This window comes from Sinocyclocheilus grahami, unplaced genomic scaffold (genome assembly GCF_001515645.1).
Source record: "Sinocyclocheilus grahami isolate Dianchi unplaced genomic scaffold, SAMN03320097.WGS_v1.1 scaffold99.1, whole genome shotgun sequence".
NCBI classification, from domain to species: domain Eukaryota; kingdom Metazoa; phylum Chordata; class Actinopteri; order Cypriniformes; family Cyprinidae; genus Sinocyclocheilus; species Sinocyclocheilus grahami.
Genome location: NW_015505278.1, coordinates 54,880 through 78,169, shown reverse-complemented (window position 1 = coordinate 78,169; position 23,290 = coordinate 54,880). Strand labels below are relative to the sequence as shown.

The 23,290-nt window shown below is 38.2% G+C and overlaps 3 protein-coding genes and 1 long non-coding RNA gene across 7 annotated transcripts; 1 reads left to right on the top strand and 3 right to left on the bottom strand.

Moving 5' to 3' along the window:
* Positions 1–5,205: 5,205 nt before the first annotated feature.
* On the bottom strand, positions 5,206–9,547 carry rbm4.1 (RNA binding motif protein 4.1). Of its 3 annotated transcripts, XR_001609543.1 has the most exons (5): positions 9,347–9,547; positions 7,620–8,060; positions 5,855–6,727; positions 5,666–5,700; positions 5,206–5,285 (listed from the first exon to the last, which is right to left on the bottom strand). XR_001609543.1 is itself a non-coding variant. In XM_016276137.1 (4 exons), the coding sequence occupies exons 2-3, from the start codon at positions 8,029–8,031 to the stop codon at positions 5,877–5,879; spliced, it is 1,263 nt and encodes a 420-aa protein (XP_016131623.1). In that variant the 5' UTR covers positions 8,032–8,060; positions 9,347–9,547; the 3' UTR covers positions 5,210–5,285; positions 5,855–5,876. The 3 variants fall into 3 exon arrangements, 2 of the variants coding, with proteins under 2 accessions (XP_016131623.1, XP_016131625.1); XM_016276137.1 differs by lacking the exon at positions 5,666–5,700 and having other exon boundaries at positions 5,210–5,285; XM_016276139.1 differs by lacking the exons at positions 5,206–5,285; positions 5,666–5,700 and having other exon boundaries at positions 5,854–6,727.
* Positions 9,548–9,662: 115 nt separating this feature from the next.
* On the bottom strand, positions 9,663–13,558 carry LOC107588124 (RNA-binding protein 4.1-like). Of its 2 annotated transcripts, XM_016276134.1 has the most exons (4): positions 13,466–13,558; positions 12,440–12,869; positions 11,029–11,785; positions 9,663–10,830 (listed from the first exon to the last, which is right to left on the bottom strand). In XM_016276134.1, exons 2-3 carry the CDS (start codon positions 12,849–12,851, stop codon positions 11,046–11,048), a joined length of 1,152 nt encoding a protein of 383 aa, XP_016131620.1. In that variant the 5' UTR covers positions 12,852–12,869; positions 13,466–13,558; the 3' UTR covers positions 9,663–10,830; positions 11,029–11,045. The 2 variants fall into 2 exon arrangements, with proteins under 2 accessions (XP_016131620.1, XP_016131619.1); XM_016276133.1 differs by having other exon boundaries at positions 12,440–13,558.
* A 1,439-nt stretch (positions 13,559–14,997) lies between these two features.
* LOC107588128 (uncharacterized) lies at positions 14,998–16,251 on the bottom strand. The gene is made up of 2 exons (XR_001609542.1): positions 16,081–16,251; positions 14,998–15,688 (listed from the first exon to the last, which is right to left on the bottom strand). It is a non-coding gene; the product is annotated as an uncharacterized lncRNA (long non-coding RNA).
* Positions 16,252–17,574: 1,323 nt separating this feature from the next.
* LOC107588127 (TRAF-interacting protein with FHA domain-containing protein A-like) lies at positions 17,575–19,302 on the top strand. Its single transcript, XM_016276136.1, has 3 exons — positions 17,575–17,681; positions 17,869–18,221; positions 18,671–19,302. Exons 2-3 carry the CDS (start codon positions 17,928–17,930, stop codon positions 18,956–18,958), a joined length of 582 nt encoding a protein of 193 aa, XP_016131622.1. The 5' UTR covers positions 17,575–17,681; positions 17,869–17,927; the 3' UTR covers positions 18,959–19,302.
* The last annotated feature ends 3,988 nt before the right edge of the window (positions 19,303–23,290 follow it).

Genomic DNA, 23,290 nt, shown 5'->3' with positions numbered 1-23,290 from the left:
ATATACCCACCAGTGAATTTGAAACAAGTGTAAGATCAATAGCTGCTTCTGTTCCTGTTCTTACATTAATCCTTGTTCCCCTTCCATCATTTAAACATACTAAATCCTTGATATCCATTAATTCTTTAATCACTATTCCATCCCATCACAAATTTCCCATAACGTGCTATGAGCACTAAAATCTCCGCAACATATGATTTTCCCTTCTAAATGTACAATCAATTCATCCAATACCTCTAGTGATAGTCTTTTACATGGATTATACAATTTTTTCATTTTAACATTTCCTTTTTTTTTTCTCCAAAACTGCTATTATTATAAATTCCAACTCCTTTCCTTTCCCTAAAGCCTTATATTGTATTCCTTGTTTTACAAATATTATACACCCTCCCCCAATATCTTCCTCTCTATCCCTGCGTATACTTTCATAACCTTTAATACTAAAATCTAAAACTGGTTTAAGCCAGGTTTCCTGAATGCATATGATTTCTGGTTTCTTTTTAAACCCTTTTATAAAACCTTTAAACTCTTGACCATTTGCTAACAAGCTTCTTGCATTCCATTGTACAATATTCAAGTTGTCTTATCACCTGCATCTCCCGTCTTCCCATCAACTTCCAGCCTTTTATTGATATTTTCCCAAGATATGTTGTCTATACCCAAAAAAGTTTCAGCTCCCTTCACAATTATTTTAATTTTCTCTGTTTTGTGTCTGACTTGGTCCGTACAATTAATTACATAAGCAATAAACAAAATCAGCCTATCCACTGTCAGTGTTGTGCTGCTTTCCACTGCTTGACCAACCTCTTGTCTCGAGATGTCCTTATCTTTGTCAGTATCATCACTTCTCCTTTGCTCTTGGACCTTCTTCACTGCCTCTGCATAACTTATGTTGTTTACCACTTTCACTTGTTCAATGTCCACAGCTCTCTTCTTTACATTACATTCACTGTATGTTACCCTATGTTGCCCCCCGCAATTACAGCACTTGTCTTGTACATTCTCTTCACAATTTTCAATTCTATGATCACCTCCACACTTGTTTACCTTTGCACACCGCTGCTATATGTCCATATCTCTGACATCTATAACAGCGGAGTGGGGGAGGAATATATGGCCTCACTGCATAGCTCATATATCCAATTTTGACTCTTTCTGGAAGCACTGAATCCTGAAACTCCAAAAGAACTGATAAACTATCAACCCTTTCCCCATTCATTGTTTTTTTCAACCTTTTTATTGTACTCACTTCACCTCCAGAAATACTTTGTTTGAGCCTTTCTAGATCTTCTTCGATTGGAATGCCTGTTATCACTCCCTGTTTCATTCGTCTCTCACCCAACATCTTCCTTTCATTCACTTTTTTTCTTGCAAACATTATACATTTTTAGTGCTTTGTTTTTTTGTTCTTCTGTTTTACATATTACTAACAGGCTTCCATCTCTCAAAATCTTAGCCGTATCCACTTCTCTCCTACCTTTTTCTTTAACTATCTAGACAATGGTATTGGACTTAGATTAACCAGTTCATCTTCCTTTCTGAATTTAAGAATTACTTTATATTCCTCTCTTACGACCTTTTTACGTACAACCCTATTATCTTCATCTGAGCTGTTTCCTTCTAATCCCCTTTTACTGGTTTGGCTATCTACCCAACTCCCTTCATTTCGCCCACTCTTTCTCTTTTCTTGTCCTTTCCTACTACTTATTCAATTCCAGTCATCTGACTCCATTTCATCTTTATCGATTACCCCAGAAATCATCTTAATCCAGTCACAAACCAGTTTATATCAAACGCCGTTGACTCTAAACACGATGCCCACAGCAGCTCGATTGCAGCTCACTGTGCCGATCCCCTTCATAATTGGATAGCAACCACAATTTAAAGTCGGCATGAAACGGAAGTTGCGATTCAGTGTTGCCAGATTGGAAATGTCCAAGTATCGTACCAGAAGCTCAAAATTATCGTATTTGGAAGAAAATTATCGTACACGAGTAAAAACGTACAGAATACAGCTATTTATTTACTAGACTAGAACAACAACTTTTTGACACAACCTTCAAATTACCACAATGAATAAATAACTATGCTAGGGCCCTATGAAATACGTTTTATTTTTTCTCAAATTCCATTTTTTTAAATTCCAAATTAAAAAAAAATTGGTCTCCTTTTTAAATGGTTAAATTACATTTTATTAATCAAAAGCACGTCTAATTAAATAATAAAACGTATACAATTCAACATCAAATCTATTAAAAAGTTTAACAAAAATTACATGTTTAGGGTCTTATGAAATGTTCTATTTTCCCCCCTTGTTTATTGTTACCAAATTCTGTGTTTTAATATGTCTAATTATTTGAATACATAAAAACTACTTTTATTTATAGCCTTATGAATTTTTTTTCTTTAGAAATTCTGCATTGTGTATTTAAGTTTTTCTGGTTATCCAATGAAGGCATAACACATGAATTTAATTTATCTTTTAATGAATGAAAATTAAACAAATTAAATGTTTTGGCAAACAAAGGGGATTTACAATTAAAATTAAAACATGGAAGAAATATTGTGATTATTCCTTAATAATTTTATTAGTAGTTGTACGTACATTCTACTGAACAATAGTAATACATTTCTGGCAGAAACTATATATTTTTGACTCTTAGAGCAGTTCTGGGGATGTTCATGTATTTATGTCATATTTAGTGAGAAGGCAGATGCTGAAATCACCGCTAGTTGACCCTGAGAGGTCAGCTAAATATCTACAGCGGATCTAAAATATGAATAGTTAATTATAACTAGTTATGGTTAATTATTCATATTTCTTGTTGTGAGCTAAATTCGCTACACTCTGCAGGACACCAGCCCTCCAGGACCGAGTTTGGGCACCCCTGCAATAGACTGATTCAGACAGACACAGAACATGCAGGATTTATATTTAAATAGCCTTTTTGCGGCTTAATATTTACAGATACTAGTCCATATCACGATTTAAGTGTAATGACCTTCCTTTGAATAATTCATCCAAACTTTGACAAATTCCGTGACATTTCCGCGTTATACAATAAATTCCGTTGACTGGATTCTGCAATTCCATCCGTGTTTTCTGCATAATCATAGGGCCATAGGCGTACCTTGTGGGAAGGTCCAAACTGCACCTCTGGGTCACTGTCATCAGAATCCTGCGTGTTGCCAGATGTTGAGGGTCCTGAGGTGTGCACCAACCCATTTAGAGCATCTGTAATGAGCCGATTTCATGGCTTTGTTTTGATGGTTGACTTTGGAAAAAACACGTTTTGAAATTTCTAAATGATCGTACATTATGGGATTTTTTTTTCATTATTGATCATACATCATACAGAGATCAAAATGATCATACAAATACGATAATTATCGTACGTCTGGCAACACTGTTGCGACTGTCTTTTCTTCTCTACTGTGACGTATATCCGAGTGAAACAGCATCTGAAATGAGAGGGCGGGACTTGATTTCGTCCTTCGGGAATTGACTGGATCGTTCAAAATGGCGGCAAAACTGAATGACAGTTTGCAGTTAGTGGTGGGGGATTTCTCTCTACTGCATGGATTCACAGCCGACACCTAAGCATGAATAAATGTTTTATTTATTAAGGTTGACCACGACGATCAATGGCACAAAACATGCCCGTCCTCCATCAAATTAAGTCATATTCATGAAAAAAATTTGTTTGCGATGTCCTAAGAGTAATGTTGTCGTAATATCCTAATATCTTTTCAATGTTTAGGGGTAACATACTCCCTCATGACTGGTGTCAGTGCTACAAAATGAAGCATCAGCATCAGCTTCAGTTTTTTCCCTGTCGTTTATCACAGCATTTACTCCTTACGTCACTAGCTCCACCCTTGCGCCATAGCTCGTGACCGGAAGAGAAGATGAGTCGTTTTGAGGGGGAGGGGAGGTTAACGTTTTTGATTAAAGATTATGAGGGCACATGAATTTAAAAAAAATAATAAAGTGCACAGATAAATTATTTATAATAAACATTACAGTAATCCATTAAAAAATAAGAATTTTCAATATTGACTTAATGGTGACTTTTAGACATTTTGTATATTAACAGTATTGTGTTAAAACACTTTCTATAAGCTGTTTGTATAAATGTAATAAATTGTAATCATCTCCTATTACTGTTGATATTCAAATCAATAAACTGGATGTAAATATGCTCTCTCTCCCTTATGACTTTATACATACAATAAATAGAAGAATCATAAGTTTGAGAATCTAGCGTATTTTTTTACACATTTGCACAAATAGAACAATATTTCATATTTAATTTCCAAGCTAAATTACCATCACTTTTCCCAAAACTCTTAAAGTTATTGAATGGCTGGTTATATAACACCATCTTGAATACAGCATGATTAAGCTGAGATCATATATATTTAATAGATTTAACTTGAGGTAGATGTCAAATAGCAGGAATTATATTAAAATAGTACACAAGCACTTGTAGCCTGTGCATCATAATTGCTTTTCTTGGTCCATTTTATCTGTAAAACTCTTTATGGTAGGGGCAGATTAAATAAATTATATTTAAATCAAATATAGCAATATATAATATATAATTTAAAGCAGCTGAATTGGACACCGTCTCTTTGAAAGTTTTTTTAAAATCTGAAATAGTGTGTAGAAGAATTCTTTGAATTATTTTCATTGTCATAATTATATTTTAAAGTATTGCATATACATAAGGATCTAAATCCTATGCTGATTCAGCATTGTATGAGAAGGGGTTAAAAAAAAGTTTAAGAAGAATAAGGAAATGAGGGTATGTACCATTAAGTCAGGAGTGCTGAATCACAGGAAAAGGGTCAACAGATAGTTAGGAAAGGTTAGGAAAGAAAAAACAAGTGAAATATTGTGCATGTATGCTGAACAGCTAGGTTCTCTGCTAAGAGTTCTCCCAGCCATAGTGAATGAACTGAGATAAAAAATGTCATTATGCAAAAATTTTCATTAGTATTCAAATTAGTATTTCCTTTTCCATACTGCACATCCAGAGCAACTGCAATACAAATACAATTGCTATGATTTAGCCAGAAAAAGAAGAGATTTTGTTTTTACTTTTATTAACGAGAAGAAAATATTTACAAGTATTTGTATTAAGAAAAAACAGAGCTACATCAAGTTTAAGACGACAAAAGGAGTTTAGTGCCAGGAAGTGGGCCCTCTGTACTGTCCTTGACCCAGGCAAAACAGGATGCATCACAACTTCTAAAATGATCCATGAGCAACCAAGAAACACCTGCAAAAAGAAAAGATGATCATAAAATCATGTCAGTCATTCTGTTATCTATTCTGTGGACTTCCATGTGCCCAAACATTGGACAACATGAATTGTTATAAGACACTTTATAGGTAATAGGAAGTAATCAAGGGCTTCAATTTGACAAATCTGACTAAAAATAAAATTTTTATCCTGCATATATTTATGAATATATTGGATCTGTAACCTAAAGATCCATGTTATTATAATGAAGATATGTTAAGCAAGACCTTGCAAAATGTGCAGATCATCAATGACAGGAAATCAAAAACTGATAACAATACTTCACTGCCATATGAAAGCAAAGAACTTTAAAGGTATAGTTCACCCCAAAATTAAAATTGTCATCATTTTCTCACCCTCATGTCATTCCAAACCTGTATGACTTTTTCCCCTGTGGATCACAAAAGTAGTTGAGGTTGAGCAAATGATGACAGAATTTTCAGCTTTTGGAGAGGAAATATCCCTTTGACAATAATCCCCCTAAAAACTGCTTAGCGTTTGATCAAACTTTGCTCTACCCTTTTGTAATCCTAAAAAGATCTCACCTGAGTGCGCACAGGTATTAGGCTAGTAAGCATAGCGCGCCCGTTCGGCGTATGGATCCCGCGGTACATCGTACGCAGAGCTCCTGGGAAGCGAAGAGACAGGAGAGAGGCGCGACCGTTCGTACGCGTATCCCTCCGCTTCTAGGGGAGCTCGCCGGATCGGGCTCCGTTCGCGGACATAGTATGAAGAAGTGGGAGCTGGAGGAGGGGGAAGGGGATGGCGCTCATATGGGTCATGGTTAGAGGAGGACAGGCGCTCTCTCACGATCGCTGAGGAGGATGGGGGAGGAGGGACCGTAGGTGGAACCGCGCGTCTATCTTCAAAATAACTTGCTCCGTACGGACGTGCCCGATATTTCTCATAGAAGTCCACCACCCCGAACGGATCTCTTTCCTCATAGGGCGGTCGGTGTATTGGGTACGCAGGCATCGCACTGCCATAGGCCACACCACTGCTCCCATACGCAGCCTCACTGCCATACGCGGGGGCCATGCTATTATCAGCGCCAATGCCGTAGCCCGCTGGCATACCGTAACTCATTGTACTCTCAAAACCCGCGCCCCTTCCATACCCTGGGACGCCGTACCCTGCTCCCCTGGAGAAGCCATGTGAGGGTGCAAAGTTGCCACCGTAGGCCGGCTCGCCACTGTAGCCGCGATGAAACCCCCGGCCACCACGATCGCCACCCGCACCGAACCTGAGGGGCCCATATCCTGCCGAGCCTGGGCCCTCTCTGTAGGAGCCGTTCTGGTCCATTGGGCATTCTTTGGACCAGTGGCCTTCCTGCCCGCACCGATAACAACCCATTCTCTCTCCCATTCCCGGCGCGGTACGCAGGCGGCTAGTCGAAAGCTTCACGCTCATCAGTTTGCCTTAAGGAAAAGAAAGAATTTGCCATGATATTTCTATTTTAATTTTTAGCATGCACTAAAAAAAAAAAAAAGTCTATAAACTTAGACTTCACGCTATGTTTCAACAGTTATCGACAAAAACACGGCCAGAAATTTTTTTAATGAAAAATCGCCACTATTAGAGTTTAATGTCAACGTGAAACACGGTTTACAACCCATTTTACTTCTTTAATCTGACGCGAAACAGAATAAAAAAATTAAAAAAAATGGCTGATAACTGACAAATGGCAGATATTATACATTCTACTAAATTTCTTAAAAACGCTATTAAAATTCTTGTATGGTATGAATGCATATAGGGATCATAACATTATAAATGTAAAGTCTGAAAGAAAGATGGATAAATATAATAAGAATGCGGTTTGAATAAGAAAAATTAAGTCGACCGAATAATACAGAAGATCTCAAAGATTTACCAATAGACTTTAAAATAATTTGGTTTTATAAAAGAGCATATGTGGTTTGTACAGCATATTTATATGTTGCATATAAAAAATGTAACAAATATACTTATGAAATGTCTCACTTTCAGAAAATAAATCACATGATTTCCCTTGCTTTTTAGGATGAAAATAATTTCAATTAGGAATTGATCAGCTCAGTGGAAACATGTGGCTTTTGAGTACCTGAGAAAACATTTACTGTATTTTAGAACTAAATGGACATCTTCTATTGACCTCCATACAATAAACTAACAGTAGAAATCGAATTGAACAGATTTCCTCCACTTATCACTTACCAATTTTTCTACTTACCAAACTGTAATGAAGCTCACTTTTGGAACAAATGTGACAAGATAAAATTGTTATTATTATTTTTTAGCTAAACTGGGCAAAGGACCACACTGGCTCACCTTGAAAGGCTGTGTTGTCCAAGCCACTAATGGCCTCCATAGCATCTTCCACTCGCTCCATGTGAACAAATGCATAGTCTTTCACTATGTCACACTCAACCACAGGTCCATACTCCTCAAACCTGGCCCTGAGCTCTTGGTTGGTGCAGCTACTGCTGATGTTGCCAACGTGAAGTTTTGTAGAGGTCTTGGGCTTCCCTTTGCTCATCTCCACATTCATGGCTAAACCGTTCAGCATGTAATGGTGAAGATTTCGAATGGCTTCATTTGCCTCTGCTTTGTCATCCATGTGCACAAAGCCAAAGTTTTTCACAATGTCACACTCCGATATTTTGCCATACTGAGAGAAGAGGGAGCGGATCTCCTCTGCAGTAGTGTCTGGCGAAAGGTTCCCAACAAAGATTTTTACCATTTTAGTAATGTAAAGTCAACGTTCAGGCCCTGTTTTGAGAAAAAAACAAACATATTATGGTACTGTAGTGTATGTTTAAAAAGGCAGGTAAGGTACAGAACAAAGGCAGACTTAAATAATACAGTACATATACAAAATATCCTCCTGCATATATTAGACAATAAAACATATGAAATACATATGAAGGAAAATGTGAGCATTCTTGTCGAATACATAAGTGATGTGTACTTTAACAAATCCTTCTTTTGAATCGAACTTTTCAGCCGATTTCGAATTTAAATAATTAAATTGGTCAGAGTGGCTGACAAATCAACAATTAAATGACTCATCGAACAGATCATATCTTTTTGTACATGCCCGATTCTGAGGTGGAAACCTATGAGGATTTGAATTATGGGGCAAAGGCAGGGCTGGATTGGTAATCGGGCATTTTCCTGGTGGGCCAACGCACTTAAGAGGCCAACAGATTTTTTTTACCAAGGACCATCACGCAGGGACAGCGAGCAGCCAGTGGCCCATTGGATTGTCTCCTGTATAGACAGCGTAAACCATCCAATCACAATGCGCTATAGACGGAGCGATGAAGTATTTTGCTCCGCCTATATAAAGATCGCTTCACTCCAACTTCTGCCTCGTCTGCGTTTCCCACATTTTCCACAGCAGCATTATCAAGAACAGGCTTGCTCTGCGGTGAATGATGCGGGCCAAAGAGACAGGCATGAGGAGGAGAGAGAGAGAGAGAGAGAGAGAGAGAGAGACAGAGACAGACAGAGAGAGAGAGAGACAGACACGCCTGGACCGATTTTTTTTTTTTGTCCCAGTCCAGCCCTGGGCAAAGGGTGACCAGATAAGCCGAATAAAATAAACTATGTCAAGTACAAAAAGTTGTTGCTATGAAAACGTGCAAAAACTTTATTTAAAGGTTTTACAGCATGTATAATTATGCCACATCGGAATTATCAGCGAAATAAGGCGGGCTTCCCATCACCAATAGAGGACAATGGACAATAAAAGCTACACTTTCTGTGCACTTATTCACGAGCTGCGTAACGTTACCAGCAAAACCTCTACATCTTAAGAATTGATACAACAGGATAAACTCTGTATCAATAACTAAAGAATCCAACGCATTCATATTGCATGCATTATAATCAAGTTAGCTTACAGTCCATCTAGCTAACCGTGAATACGGGGCAGAAACACTGTAGCAAACGAATGAAACATCACAACAAAATACAGGAAATGTAAGAGATTAGCCGTTCAGTCAAGAGAACACTGGACTAATTTGATACAGCATAACGAATGTTTTTCATACCTTTTCACAACGCTTGCAGGAGCCGGTGCGAGATGAAATGGCGGCACTCTTGCGTTGCGTAAAGCGAGGCTGGCTGGAGAATAGAGTTGCATGGTGTTAACACTGCCCATCCTCTTTTCTTTTCTCCACACTGAAAGCCTGCTGTAATAGCTTGCAACTGGAGCTTTCAGATTTCAAAGCATCACGTGGCCAGATAGATCGCGTAATGATTTGTTACATAATAAAGGATTGAAGAACAATCACAGAAGATCCATTTAATTGAAAGATAATCCTGTATTCATGTATAAACAGAGGATTCTACTATGAAAGACACCGGTATTTTTGTCACCAAAATATTGGTTTATTACAAAAGATAATTCATAAAACACACTCCTGACTTCTGTAGGAAATATACAAACTACAGAAAATCTAATTTATAAACTTTTTCACAGAGCTTCCCAAGGCACCCATAAAGAATCGCCAGTAAACGCTAGCAGTCTCAAAAGGTGAATAAAGCCCTGAGTGAGAGTTGGTTAGCACATCTAATGCAAATTTCCAATTCACTCACATGTACAGTCCACCTTTCCATCTAGGTGTATCTTCATATAACGTAATGATCTCCTGCCATAAACAGTAATTGGTGTGTACAGAACAGAAAACCGTTTGCATCCCACTGAAAGCTGCCCAACTATTTAGGTTGTATACGAAATCATATTTTTAAGGGGGGCAATCAAAACAAGCTCAAAATTCATGTCCAAGCTCCCAAATCACAAAAACTCAGATATTGGTAGGAGAAACAAGTTGACCATCCTGTTGAACGTACCAATGAGATAATTCAACAAGCAAGTACAATTAAAATCTGAACAGTTTGTATATACTAATCACCTGTAGCAAATAAAAAAAAAAATGTTGGAATGTTGAATTTTAGAGGGTTTTTTCCCCCCAAAAAGCTTTTTGCAGCCGCAGGATTAATTACAGATTGCCACTCCCCCTATAAATACACAATGCTGGCATTATTATTGCCAGAAGAAACGTAACCAGATTGTCTTCACCAAACATAAATCAAAAGAAATTTAAGTGGCAAACCAACCTGACAGCTGAAGAAAAGTCTTGGAGCATTAAAAAGGGTAAATAATAGTGGATCACAACAACTTGACTGGAGGAAAGTAGAGACGAAAGTAATATTCTAAATCTCACAGAGCATCTGTGTAATTGTAGTAAATAGCGGAGTTAAAATGATGCTGACATTAGACACCCCATCTTACCTCTGGAAAAGCAAAGCAAAAACCAAAACCAAAATCACAACCACTTCTTGCAATCATATAGGCTACAGATCCTCTGGAAAGGGAAATTAAACAGCAGTTTGTGCATTATGGGTAAAACATTAATGAGCAGAGCTAATAAGCATTGTGATCAATCAAATCCTGCATCTTTGAAATCCAATGGAGCATCTGATTGAGGCAAAGTCTTATAGGTGGACGGGAAGTCTCTTCACTTGACAACACCTAAAAAAAATAAATAAAAACAAAAAGGAACAAATATTCTGTGAGATGAAAAACTTGACATTATTTTCTGACTTTTGTACTTTTTAACCCGAGCAAAGCGGCTTCGCTTACTACTGTACTCGAAATGGCTTACGCTTAGAACAGATCACGCTGACATCTCATCTGAGTGATCCAAGTTAACGACCCGCTATCGCTCACCTTAGCATGTGTGTGGCTTAGTATGCATATCGAACCCGCTCGGTGTAGTTCTCTCTGGGCCGCGGCACGGCGTAAGTCGATGAGCTCCTTGATACCGGGGAAAGTCGCGAGCGCTCGTACAAGTAGCCTTCCGAACCGGCGCCCACACGTCTGATTGGGCTACGGTCCCGCGAGAAGTACGCCGATGCCGTGGGAGGCGGAGGCGCCAGAGGGCGTCGCTCATAGGGATCGAGGCTGGGAGGAGCCAACCGCATCCTTGAGAGAGAGGAAGAAGAGGGAGGGGGAGGAGGAGGGGGAATAGAGAGAGGCCTACTCTCCTCGAAGAAGCTAGAGCCAGCCGGACGAGCCCGATACTTCTCGTAATAGTCAATGCTTCCGTAGCGTTCGCGCTCATATGCGGATGGCCTCTCGGGATAGGTGCTCGGCGGCCTGCTGGGGTACCGTTCTCGAGTATCCACGACGTACTCGCCGTAGCTGGGACGCCGGCTCATAGGTGGGGGAGGGGGAAGCGGCCCTGCTGGGTAACCTCTACTAGGAAGACCTCCAGGGCCGCCCATGCCGTAACTCGGAGCACTCCTTGGGGGGCCTCTACCACCAGGAAATCCCCCCATGCCTCCGCCATAGCTACCGTTTTGGCCACGTCTGCAATCTTTGGACCAATGGCCCGGTTCTCCGCAGATGTAACAGCCAGTTTGGTCTCCCATGCCGGGTGCTGTACGGAGGCGACTTGTGGACAGTTGTACTTTCATCAGCTTGCCTTGTGAGAGGAAGAGAACACACGCAAGACAATATAAAACTTCCTTCGGCTCACGTAAACCGTCAATTTAAAAGAGAATTATTGCATCACGATAGCCACAGAGCACTTAAAGGGTTAGGTGGCCCAAAAATTTTAATTCCGTCTGTTTACTTGCCGTCATGTCGCTTAAAACCCATAAAACTTTGGTTCATCTTTGAAACACAATTAGGATATTTTTAATGAAACTGAGATTTTTGTTCCTCCACCGAAAGCCTGTTAACCATATTAAATGTGCTCGACGTATGTGCGCTTACAATGTTTTTATCAACTTTTTGAATCATCGAACTTTTGGTTACATGGACTTTCAATGGAGGAACAGAAATTTCTTAGGTTTTTATTAAAATTTAATTTGTGTTTTGAAGATAAACAAATGTCTTGCGAGTTTTGGAATGACACGAGGGTGAACAAATGACAGATTTTTCATTTTTGGATGAACTATCCCTTTAATATTAGTGTATCTGATGTCTACTGCCAATTACCTAGAAAATGGATTCTCTTCAGCAATTACAAAGAACTGAAAAAGGAGTAGTACATTCTTCCCATGCTAAAAAAATTTAAGGAGTAAAATTCAACTCTGGATAACCATGGATTTCGTCGTTTCGGATTAAGGTTCACCTTGGAAGGTCGTGTTATCCAGCCCACTGATGGCCTCCATGGCATCCTCCATTCGCTCCATGTGAACAAAGGCATAGTCCTTCACTATGTCACACTCTACCACAGGGCCATACTCCTCAAATTTAGCCCGGAGCTCCTGATTGGTGCAGCCACTGCAGATGTTGCTCACATGCAGTTTGGTGGAGCCCCTGGGCTTCCCTTTGCTCATCTCCACATTTAAGGCTTGACCTTTCAGCTCGTGATGGTGGAGTTTGCGAATAGCCTCTTCGGCCTCCTGCTTACCTTCCATGTGCACAAAGCCATAATTTTTCAGGACGTCACACTCTTTTACTTTGCCATATTCAGAAAAAAGAGAGCGCAGATCTTCCGCGCTCGTGCTTGAGGATAGGTTGCCAACAAAGATCTTAACCATCTTTATTGCCGTTTTTTCCTGGACAGAGGGAGCATAGTTTCGAAATTCACGTTATATCAACAGATGATTCCCTACATTACTGCTGTGTTGGCCTACACAACCAACCATAGACAACTTAATCCTATCAAGAGTTTTTGTTTTGTTTTGTTTCGATTGTGTAGCTTCAGGCCGGAATGATTTCGCACCACTCAGCATTAAATATGCTGTGAGTGACACTCACAGATCTGATGAAGCGGTAAAGTGGAAAACCAGGTTCAGTTCTTCGTCTTTATGGCGCAGCCGAATTAACGTTAACTCGCGTTGTTTGGCCACGTATCCGCGTGACCATCACACCCAACGTATTAACCTCCTTAAGTTTTATTTTTCATCATTCAACTATGTTTTTAATGCCCGATACATGATTAAGTACGACCGATGAGCGTCGGAGAGCTGTAAATTAGGCCAATGGTGTCGACTGTGCAACGCTAAGTTAGCACGACTAACGTTACATAAAGTTTCCCGAAGACGTGGCCATATCAAGAAACATGCCGTTACATTACAATACTACGCCAGACTGCATTATCTGCATGTGATATCTAAACACTAGCACTCGTGTGGGAACAGCATTGCCTTACCGTAGCGAGCACGTAATCTCACTGGCTGCTAAAATGAATGAAGCCTAAAATGGAGTCGCCCGCCGTCACCGACAGCACTTCCGGTCCACGAGTAAACAAAAAACCCAACACGCGTTCAGAGCAGTGTCTGAATTCATACACAGCTTTTACTAATTATTCAGTGTTTAAAATATTACTATATTTCAAATTAGATCAAAGAAACGCCCAATCTGAAGCACAGATGTCACTAAAAACTGTAATGAATTATATTCAAAGTATATACTGTAATGATTTATACAAGTACACAAACAGGTTCAATTAGCTTTAATCTTTTTTATTTAAAAAATTATCTATCGGTATTATAGTTGAATTTTATACTGAAGACCAAATGGGGTAACTCAAAACCTAATTCTGCTCATTTTCAAACAGCCGTTGAAGTTCACTTAAAATCGGTTTTAAAGATTAAAAAAAGCCCTAAAAGTTGTATCTCCGTTAAAATAATTTCTTATGTCTGTGATGCCCTTTAATTTTAATATCTTCCTTTGTTTTTTCAGTTTAATTTATTGGTTTGTTTGCTCTCGCAAAATGGAAGATAAAAATTGAAATATCTGAAGAACTTGCTGAAAGTCACCATTTCAAATACTTTGTCAAATGTTTTAACACATTTGGCAGTTTAACCCTCTACTATAAAGATTAAGCGATTCAATGTTTAACAAACAAATGTACTTCATAATTATATATATACACACACACACTGCAGTTTAACCGAGTGACTATATGTGCATGTTAAACTTATTTTTTTATATACACAAAATATACATATACCTTAATACACAACTGCCATATTCTTAAAAATAACAGCAAAGACATAGTTTGGGCAGGAAAAAAAAAGCTTTATTGAAAGTGCAATCACCTTAAAAGGAAAAATAAAATCAAAGTTTTTATGCTGAGATCATTGCCGGAGGCGGCACATTCATTTGGTGTCCCACAGGTAAATGAATGAACAGTCATAACACGTTTTATTGTAGGGGGGGGGGGTGCATAAAAGTTAACCTAAAATATAAAACTATAATCCTAAAATATATCACTTGCAAAACATTTGGATCCAAATACATGTCATTGAGACACGTATGCAGTCTCTGTACTTAAGATATACCTTGAAACAATTAAGTATATAAAAGGCATGCAGAGTTGTAAAGAAACTAAATCAAGTGACTTACCTGGCACAATCAAACTTAAAAAGGACCACTGATTAAGGAAATATTGTGAAGTCTACCCACTTTCTGAATCAGAATGACAGGATTATTTGGACACAGACCAGGAATAGAGAGACGCCAATGGTTTAGGGCAAAAGAATAGCCTTGAAGACGAAGTGATGTAATCGTTTTCATTTCGCCACAGAAGCGGTTCCATTATCCGTAATACTTCTAAACTAGGAAGCAAGATGTTATGGGTTTTAATTCGAATGTCAAACTCTAGGCTATATAGTTACTTTCATGCCTATTTAGGCAAATTGAGTTTAAAAGGTTGGCAAGAAAAGCAAAACGATGGACCAAGTTCCAGTCTTTTTATTAAAACTTTCAAGTGTTCCTATGAAAGAAAATGATACAAAGTCCTTTAACTTCGATACTCTGCAATTAAAAATGAACACTACAGCACAATTTCAATAAAGCCAGTAGACGGAAAGGTTTTATTGCTGCGAAGACTGTATTCTTACTTGCATGCCGCACTAACAAATAGCTTGGAGAGGGGGGGGGAGAAAAAAAATAAAATAAAGAGGATAAAATAAAGAAAAGCTTTACACAAATGAATTTCAAATTAAAATTTTCATAGCGCTTGTTACAGTAGTTTAATAACAAACGATAACCTCATTCCAGATTTTAAAGGTAAAAAGGTACAGTGTGATACATTGAAGTGTTCTTTGAAAGAATAATTTTTATAAGCGTTCCTTTAATAGTCTTTACCAAACCACCAAGTTAACCTAATTTACGTACTCTGGCTTAGTGCTTCTCTCACCTATCCAATGTTAAACAATAAAAACAAGGCAAAAAAATAAAGCAGAATTGACAATTTAGCATGACGTTTTTATGCGTGTAAAAGCGGTAGTTTTATAGAATGTGCAGTCCGCAACAGAACTCTTCCACTATGGTGCGCAGGCGAACGAAACGCGCTCTGGCAGACAAAGACGTATCGCGGCACGTGCACCTGGAGACAACGACGACGATCTTGTTGAATAATTTACACCTGGAAAGAAAGCAAACCACATGAGTCAAACGGCTGCAGTGCCATCTGGGATTACTGAATCGACAAGCTAAATTAAAAAAAGATTTGCATGAAGTCTATTTGATTAATATGAAGTGAGAGCTTAATATACCATACGGTTACTAGAATTTACCATCTAAACACTTCGATACGAAGTTCAGCGTTCCTCGAGCAGTGCTTTTAAAAAGACCATAAGGTCATTAAAAAAAAATAATAATAAAAAAATGATCCAGGCACTTTGATACAAAGTTTACGTTACTACTACTTGCGCATCAATTACACGACACGCAGAACAGGGTAAGTACGTGAATTCTTGGTTCTATATTAAGAGGGCATTTCAGAGCTCATTTTTGGGTTGAGGGACCTATTCTCACCTTGGATTACAAAAGCGCAGTGGTGCACTTTAATACGAGTAGCGCGCAGGTGGAGGAGGCGGCGCCCTGTCAGCATAGGGGTCTCTGGCCCGAGGCATGCTGTACATCGGGGTCCGAGACATGGAGAGAGGGGAGAGACGAGATCGCTCGAATGAGTAACCATTCCCGGCGGGTGTCGGTGCGTCATTCAGTAATATACTTCCTATAAGTCCCGCCCACCAGGCTGAATAAACCAATCAAATTTAAGAATGTGGATCACGCGGAACGTGGCCAGTTAGAATTGTGGAAAGTTAAAAAGAAACGGTTCTGAATGGATGATAATTCAATTGTGACTTTCTGTGCACTCTTATGAGAGTAGAGGGGAATGAGGAAGCAGACAGCTTTTCTGGCAGGAAATATTTTATCAGCCAAGCGATGCACTATTAAACGAATGTTTATGTTATCATTCATTGCAAAAATCAAAAAGCAGAAGAGTCTGGGAATTCTAATACAAATAGAAATAACAACACAAGAAAATCTCAGAATTCTTTTACCACCACAAGAAACTTCATTCTGCCTGAAATGAGGTCTCCCACAGCCTCCTAAACATCATCTTATCTCACATGCTATTCCACTCAGACAAGTCTTTCTGCTTCTGTAACTGGTTAGTGTTTACAACAAAAACAAAGGCTGCATGTCACTTGGGCAGTTAAATAAATCACTATTGCTACAGTGGTAAATAGAATTTAATTAGACAGAAATAAAGATTTTGTATGGGTTTAATCCGGGTCTCTATGCTACCAGTAGGTTGTGGTATTGCACTACCCTAGATTAGATTGAGATCCGCCCTTGAGCAAAAAAGATGAACAGTGCGCAATTGTTTACCGTCTAGATTTCATATCCGTGTTCACTTCAGTTTTTAAACTTTGTTTCATAAGAATGTATCATTACTTTTATAGCTTTAATGTTTGGGATAAAGCAAGCTGCTCCAGACCACACTGAAAGCTGAGTCAAAGATAAATGAAATATAAGCATTCTTATTTCTTACGTGTTTTAGCCTACGTGCGTGTTTATGGATTATGTTAAAACAATGTTAGCTTGCTATGATGACGAAATTGACATGCAATTGACACATTCAGCTGCCTAAAAGCCGCCAACATTTCTCATCAACTTCCCTTCCCTGTGGTTTTACAATTTTGTTAGGATGTTTCTGGGGAGTGACTGATAAGACATCGTAAATGATGACCATAAACGTGTTCACAGTACCTCTTTTATCTGGTCTTTAAAACGATGTCATGTCACAAGATAAAGCCTGGCGAGTGCTTTAAGTTTTAACATTAGGCTACGCAACATAGGTTTTTTTTTTAATCAAAACGAGAATAAAGCGTGTCTGGTATCTCCAGGTCAAACAATAATGTAGAAATATAATATGAAACAGATAGCGAAAGCATGGAAGTCAGTTGCGCAACTCTGGAGTTTTTGAGAGTCAGAAGTCCCAAGCTGAAAGGGGGGTGGATGTTTCTGATGCAATTCCCTCTTTGTTTGTAGAGCTCACAGCACAGCGATCTCCGCTTCAGAGCAGCAGTCCGTTAACTGATGATCGTTGCAAACAGCTTCTGAAGGTGAGCTACTGTCTAGTTTTGTTTAACTGTACGGCACTTATTTAGTCCTTGTGTATATACTTTAGCGTAAAGTTTTTCGCTAGATCTATTCACACTTAATTAAAAAAAATACGTTTTGCTGCAACATGCATCTGTACAATGTAGCCTACTAACACATAACGAGTTGTTTCTTGTCGTTTTTCCTTAGGTTTAACTGTCAACAAGTCAATTCAACCCCACAGAAGTTGCGTCCATTTGTTTCCCAGAATGAATGACAATAGCAAACTGGAGACCGAAGAACTGCTCGCCTGTCTTCATATCCATCTCTTCCACCCTAACCAAACCATTTGTCCACTCTTCCATAACCTACCCCTAAATCAGCCATACAAAATGCACGCTGAAGATCAAGTAAGGCTTGGCCGTGATGGACAGACCTGCGTCTTTGTCCTAAATGACACCTCTGTCTCCAGAAAACAGCTCTCCATACAGGCGTATAGGAAAGCTGGCAGCCCGTTCTTGAGCTTCATGATCCAGAACATGAGCCAGAAGGTCAAACTCATGGTCGGTGGGTCTGAACTGAGATACCTCGAAAGAGCTGAGCTTGATGACAAGGTGCTCTGCCGCTTTGGGAGATACGAACTGCTGATTTGGCAGGAGTCAGGAGATTCAGAGAATAAATTTGAGGTCCTGTTTGAAATATGCAATACACCCCCTTCACAGGAATTGGGCATAGATGTGCCATGCAAACCAGCTGTTATGGATACCGGCGTGCCATGGAGTGCTATTCCACTCAGACAAGTCTTTCTGCTTCTGTAACTGGTTAGTATTTACAACAAAAACAAAGGCTGCATGTCACTTGGGCAGTTAAATAAATCACCATTGCTACAGTGGTGAATAGAATTTAATTAGACAGAAATAAAGATTTTGTATGGTTTTAATCCGGGTCTCTATGCTACCAACCGTTCTTGAGCTTCATGATCCAGAACATGAGCCAGAAGGTCAAACTCATGGTCGGTGGGTCTGAACTGAGATACCTCGAAAGAGCTGAGCTTGATGACAAGGTGCTCTGCCGCTTTGGGAGATACGAACTGCTGATTTGGCAGGAGTCAGGAGATTCAGAGAATAAATTTGAGGTCCTGTTTGAAATATGCAATACACCCCCTTCACAGGAATTGGGCATAGATGTGCCATGCAAACCAGCTGTTATGGATACCGGCGTGCCATGGAGAAGCTTTGAGAATGGAGCACCTGCAAGCCAAGAGCCACTGGAGTCAGATGAGACAGTTGTTTTAATATAAATCTTTTTGGAACAGCAGACATTGACCATTTAGAATATGCATATTGTTATTTTCATTGATACTGTGTTATTAAAACAGTCTGTTATGCACATCTCGTAAGTAACCGAATGAGATCTAAAACTACACTGTAAGTGACATTACAAACTTTGTTATGATTTCTTCTGGAATGCCACTGAACCAGTTTTGTTGCCTGCTGTGCTGTGTCTTTGTGTTCTTCCTCTTGTACATATATATTTTATTATGTATTTTGCTGAATTATTGGAACTATTGTCACACATTTGCTCAAAAGGTCCTTTTGTGTTTTCTTTTCATTATTGTATGTGTTCATTGCATACGTGCTTTTGGCCAGTGTTTTTATATATATAATATTTTTATTGCATCGTTTGGTATTGACTGTGAATGTGACTAAAATGTGAATCATAAGCTTTTGAAAAATGTGAAATTACCATGATTGAAGGGTTATTCATATACTACTTTCATGATATCTTATATAATGAAATAAACTTTTTTTTAACGTATTTATTGTCCAGATTGCTTTTCAATATAGGTAAAAAATTATTTTTAAATGTTTGTTTTCAGGTTTAAGCTGTACAAAAAACTATCTAAATTCACGGTCAATTTAATACAACATAATATTTTCCAGATAATATTTTAATAATGAATAATTTGCTTCAGTACAATGACTATATAGAAGCTAATTATTTAATTTAAGAAACAATGTGCTGTCTTTCTGTGATGGACTGGCCATCTGTCCTGGGTGTTTTCCCCGCTTGCAACCCGAGACTCTGGGTCAGACTGCATCGATGGATGTGTTCACACTTACTGTAATATTTTTCACACACAGCATATGTGTTCATAACAGCATAAATGAGTTTTTATATATGAAAATATATAGGCCTAGCTCCCTTTATATTTTAGAAAAGGGGTCCCACAAAAGGGGATCCAAAAAAATTAGATGCTTGTCATCAAAAACTTTGAAAACCCCTGTTTAAGAAGCATTAATGAGTTGTTTTTTTCCTGTAAACAAAAGTTCCTTATAGTGTTTGTGTCATTTAAAATACATACAGGTCTGAAAAGTGGATATTTGTTTGCAATTTCAACTACTATTTCACTTTTTTTTTTTGCATGCTGCTGGAAGATCATGGTTAATTACTGATCTCCAGAAAGCAGTTGTAAATGTTTCAGTTGGCAAACAGGGAATTACATTTTAAGCAAGACTATTATTATAATGGACTTTTATTTCTTTGGTAAGGTTAAGAATCTTAAGAAAGGTCAATCCCAGGTGACTCAGGAACTGAGAATCACTGGAAGATCACCATCCTTTTGTACTTTAAACTCACCACCTGTCCTTATTCTTACAAACAGCTGATAAGCATCTGCTACATGTCAGAGATATCAGATGGTTTACAGTAAATTATGTCAGTGACGAACAAACAAGTTCGAAACTCTGATGTAACTCAACAGGAGTGGCAGTATTCATTTTTTGATATATATCTTCATGTAAAAATGATATGAATTATAATATTAATAGCCAGAGCTTGTTAAGCAAACGTTCCTCCCTCATTAGACTGTATGTAATTTTATGACACTGTATTTCAATAGTGATTATTTTAATGGGTTTACCGTGTCAAAATCATAAAGTATAAATATTGTACTGTACATATGTTATTGTAATGTTCAGCACTGAGACTGACTGATTTCTCAAAACAACATTGATTGACACAGCTGTCTCAGCATCATCACGCTCAGATTGTTGTTTGCGTAGTTGCTTGTACAGACTGGTTGCATTTGCTGCTTTTGATGAACTCTAGTTACTAGGAGGATTGGTGAGCGCTTGTGTAGATTTTCCAACAGACACATGTAGAACGACAGGTCACCATGAGTCAAACATTTCAAGGAACAAATACTAAAGAAATAAAATGTGATGAGATGTGGAACTATGTGGAATTGCACAGTGTGGAATTGACAGGAAGTCAGAGCTATCTGAAAGAACACACAATTCTTCAGTAACCAGTCAACAGTCTTAAACTGCTGAGAAAAGTTTAAAACAACAGACCAGTGAACTCATAAATGAAATGCAGTAGATCTCATTTTTAAGATGGTTACATGTTAAAATACACTCAATGCATTCAACAAACTACTGACCTTTGAAAATGAAGAAACTTTATTGTAGTAAACCATGTTAACATATAGGATGCAAAAATGGACTGGATGCAAAATCTGGTGCACAAAGCAAAGGTGAGGAAGAGACTTGCTCTTCAAAATCAGCCAACTGAACAAATATAAGATGTTTGCAGACATAACAAGCTTTTTTTGATATTCCCAGTAGGAAAAAAAATAAAGCAGTAGAATATACCAAAAAACAAAAATTGCCAGACACACTCAAACGCAATGCAGAAACAGAAAAACTCTTCTTTGTGGACTAGAACGTTTAGTTCTAGAACATTTGAATAGCTTGAATAGTTTTGGTTGCAACACTGATTTTAAAGACTTATAGCTATTCTACAATTCTTTCCGCTGGGAAGGTTTATTGGATTTATGAGGCTGCCATGGTTTTGGTTTCTTGTAGTTTCCGGCATTTTTCACGTATAAGCTCTACTTCAGCTCTCTTGCCATTTGACATTAGGCATGCATAGTTCAGTAGGTCACCAAACAGCAGTCAGAGAGTAGGAGAGAAGGGTGCCATAATGGGGGGAAGGTTAGGACAATTCCAAGGGCCCTGATCAGAGAGGGTTATGAGCTAAAAACTATTGAGTTTGTAAGTGTAAAACTGAAAGGAGGGAAATTGGACATCGCAAAGATTACAAAATCACCATAACATTACCACAACTAGGCTACCTTTTTACAATAGCATTAGCATAACATTAGGACCACAAACAGGTATGCAAATACTAAACTGCGCTCTTTCTCTTACACACAAACACACGTTTTTCTTATCATCATATATGTTTATTCTCTTTAGACACACCTCTGCAGTGAAACCATAGGCTACTGTAACCATAAACAGAAATGTTCAAAATAACTATTTAACATTAGGCTTTTTTCTTTTCTCTACTTTTCCACAGTTACATGTTATAGCTTTTGTGCATGTGCTCTCTTAAAATTCCGGCATACATGAAGAAATACATTAAATAAATTTTGCAAGCAAAAAAAGTTATATTAAATAATGTAATTACTTTTTCTCATTTGTTTCTGAATTTCTTTGGATCTCGGCATGATGTCTAGCTTTTGAGGATCTTTTGGTCTACTTCACTTTGTCAGGCAGGTCCTATTTAAGAGATTTCTTGATTGCGAACAGGTGTGGCAGTAATCAGGCCTGGGTGTGGCTAGAGAAATTGAACTCAGGTGTGATAAACCACAGTTTTAACAGGGGGGCAAACACTTCTTCACACAGGGCCATGTAGTTTTGGATTTTGTTTTCCCTTAATAATAAAAACCTTCATTTAAAAACTGCATGTTGTGTTTACTTGTGTTATCTTTGACTAATATTTAAATTTGTTTGATGATCTGAAACATTAAAGTGTGACAAACATGCAAAAAAATAAGAAATCAGGAAGGGGGCCAACACTTTTTCACACCACTGTATATATATATATATATATATATATATAAGCATTAGAATGGTTTTCCAAATCATAAACACATTATTGTGGTAAATCAGTTTTGTTTATAAATATATTTATTTAGTATTTCAGTTCAAATCAAAAACTGTACCACTAGAGTTGTGCTTTTTTTGGTCATGTTTGGTCAAATGAAATAAAATTAAATGAAATTCAAATTAAAATGTTTAAAGGAATTAATACTTGTATTCAGCAATGATGTATTACAGTTTTTTCTCGATTGCTTAAACACTATCACCAGGCTTTTGAACTAAAATTTCAAAACCTTAACGCCATTTATCAAAAAGCACACCCATTTCCCTAAACTATAAACACTATTCCCCTTTTTGACACATGAATCAGATTTGTTGAACTGTCACTGCAAAACTCTACACACAAATACCTTCATTTCTCATTGCTTAGACCATGTTGTCATTTAGAAAGCACTAGCATTCAATATTGTTCACGCAAGTCAGCATAGCTTGAGCTCAATTAGCACACAGTTACCCACCTGGAAACACTAAGAGTCAAAATGTATCACACACCAATCAGAACCTTCAATAGATAGATAAAAGAGCCCAAGTCAGTTCATTCAATTTTGGAACAATGGATCCAGAGAGATGTGATTGAAAAAGTAGAGGACACCAGAGAGGAGGAGGAGGAGGAGGAAGAAGATGAGCACGAGCAGTAAGGATTGGAGGAAGAGGTGAAGGAAGAGGAGGATGAAGATGAG

What these genes read in the sequence shown, in the direction of transcription:
- LOC107588124 (XM_016276133.1), bottom strand. Translation starts at nt 12,851, where the DNA reads ATGGTTAAGATCTTTGTTGGCAACCTATCCTCAAGCACGAGCGCGGAA. An exon ending in GGATAACACGACCTTCCAAG is followed by an intron (nt 11,786 to 12,439) that starts GTGAACCTTAAT and finishes TCCTCTCACAAG; the next exon opens with GCAAGCTGATGAAAGTACAA.
- LOC107588127 (XM_016276136.1), top strand. Translation starts at nt 17,928, where the DNA reads ATGAATGACAATAGCAAACTGGAGACCGAAGAACTGCTCGCCTGTCTT. An exon ending in GCCAGAAGGTCAAACTCATG is followed by an intron (nt 18,222 to 18,670) that starts GTCGGTGGGTCT and finishes GTCAAACTCATG; the next exon opens with GTCGGTGGGTCTGAACTGAG.
- rbm4.1 (XM_016276137.1), bottom strand. Translation starts at nt 8,031, where the DNA reads ATGGTAAAAATCTTTGTTGGGAACCTTTCGCCAGACACTACTGCAGAG. An exon ending in GGACAACACAGCCTTTCAAG is followed by an intron (nt 6,728 to 7,619) that starts GTGAGCCAGTGT and finishes CTTTTCCTTAAG; the next exon opens with GCAAACTGATGAGCGTGAAG.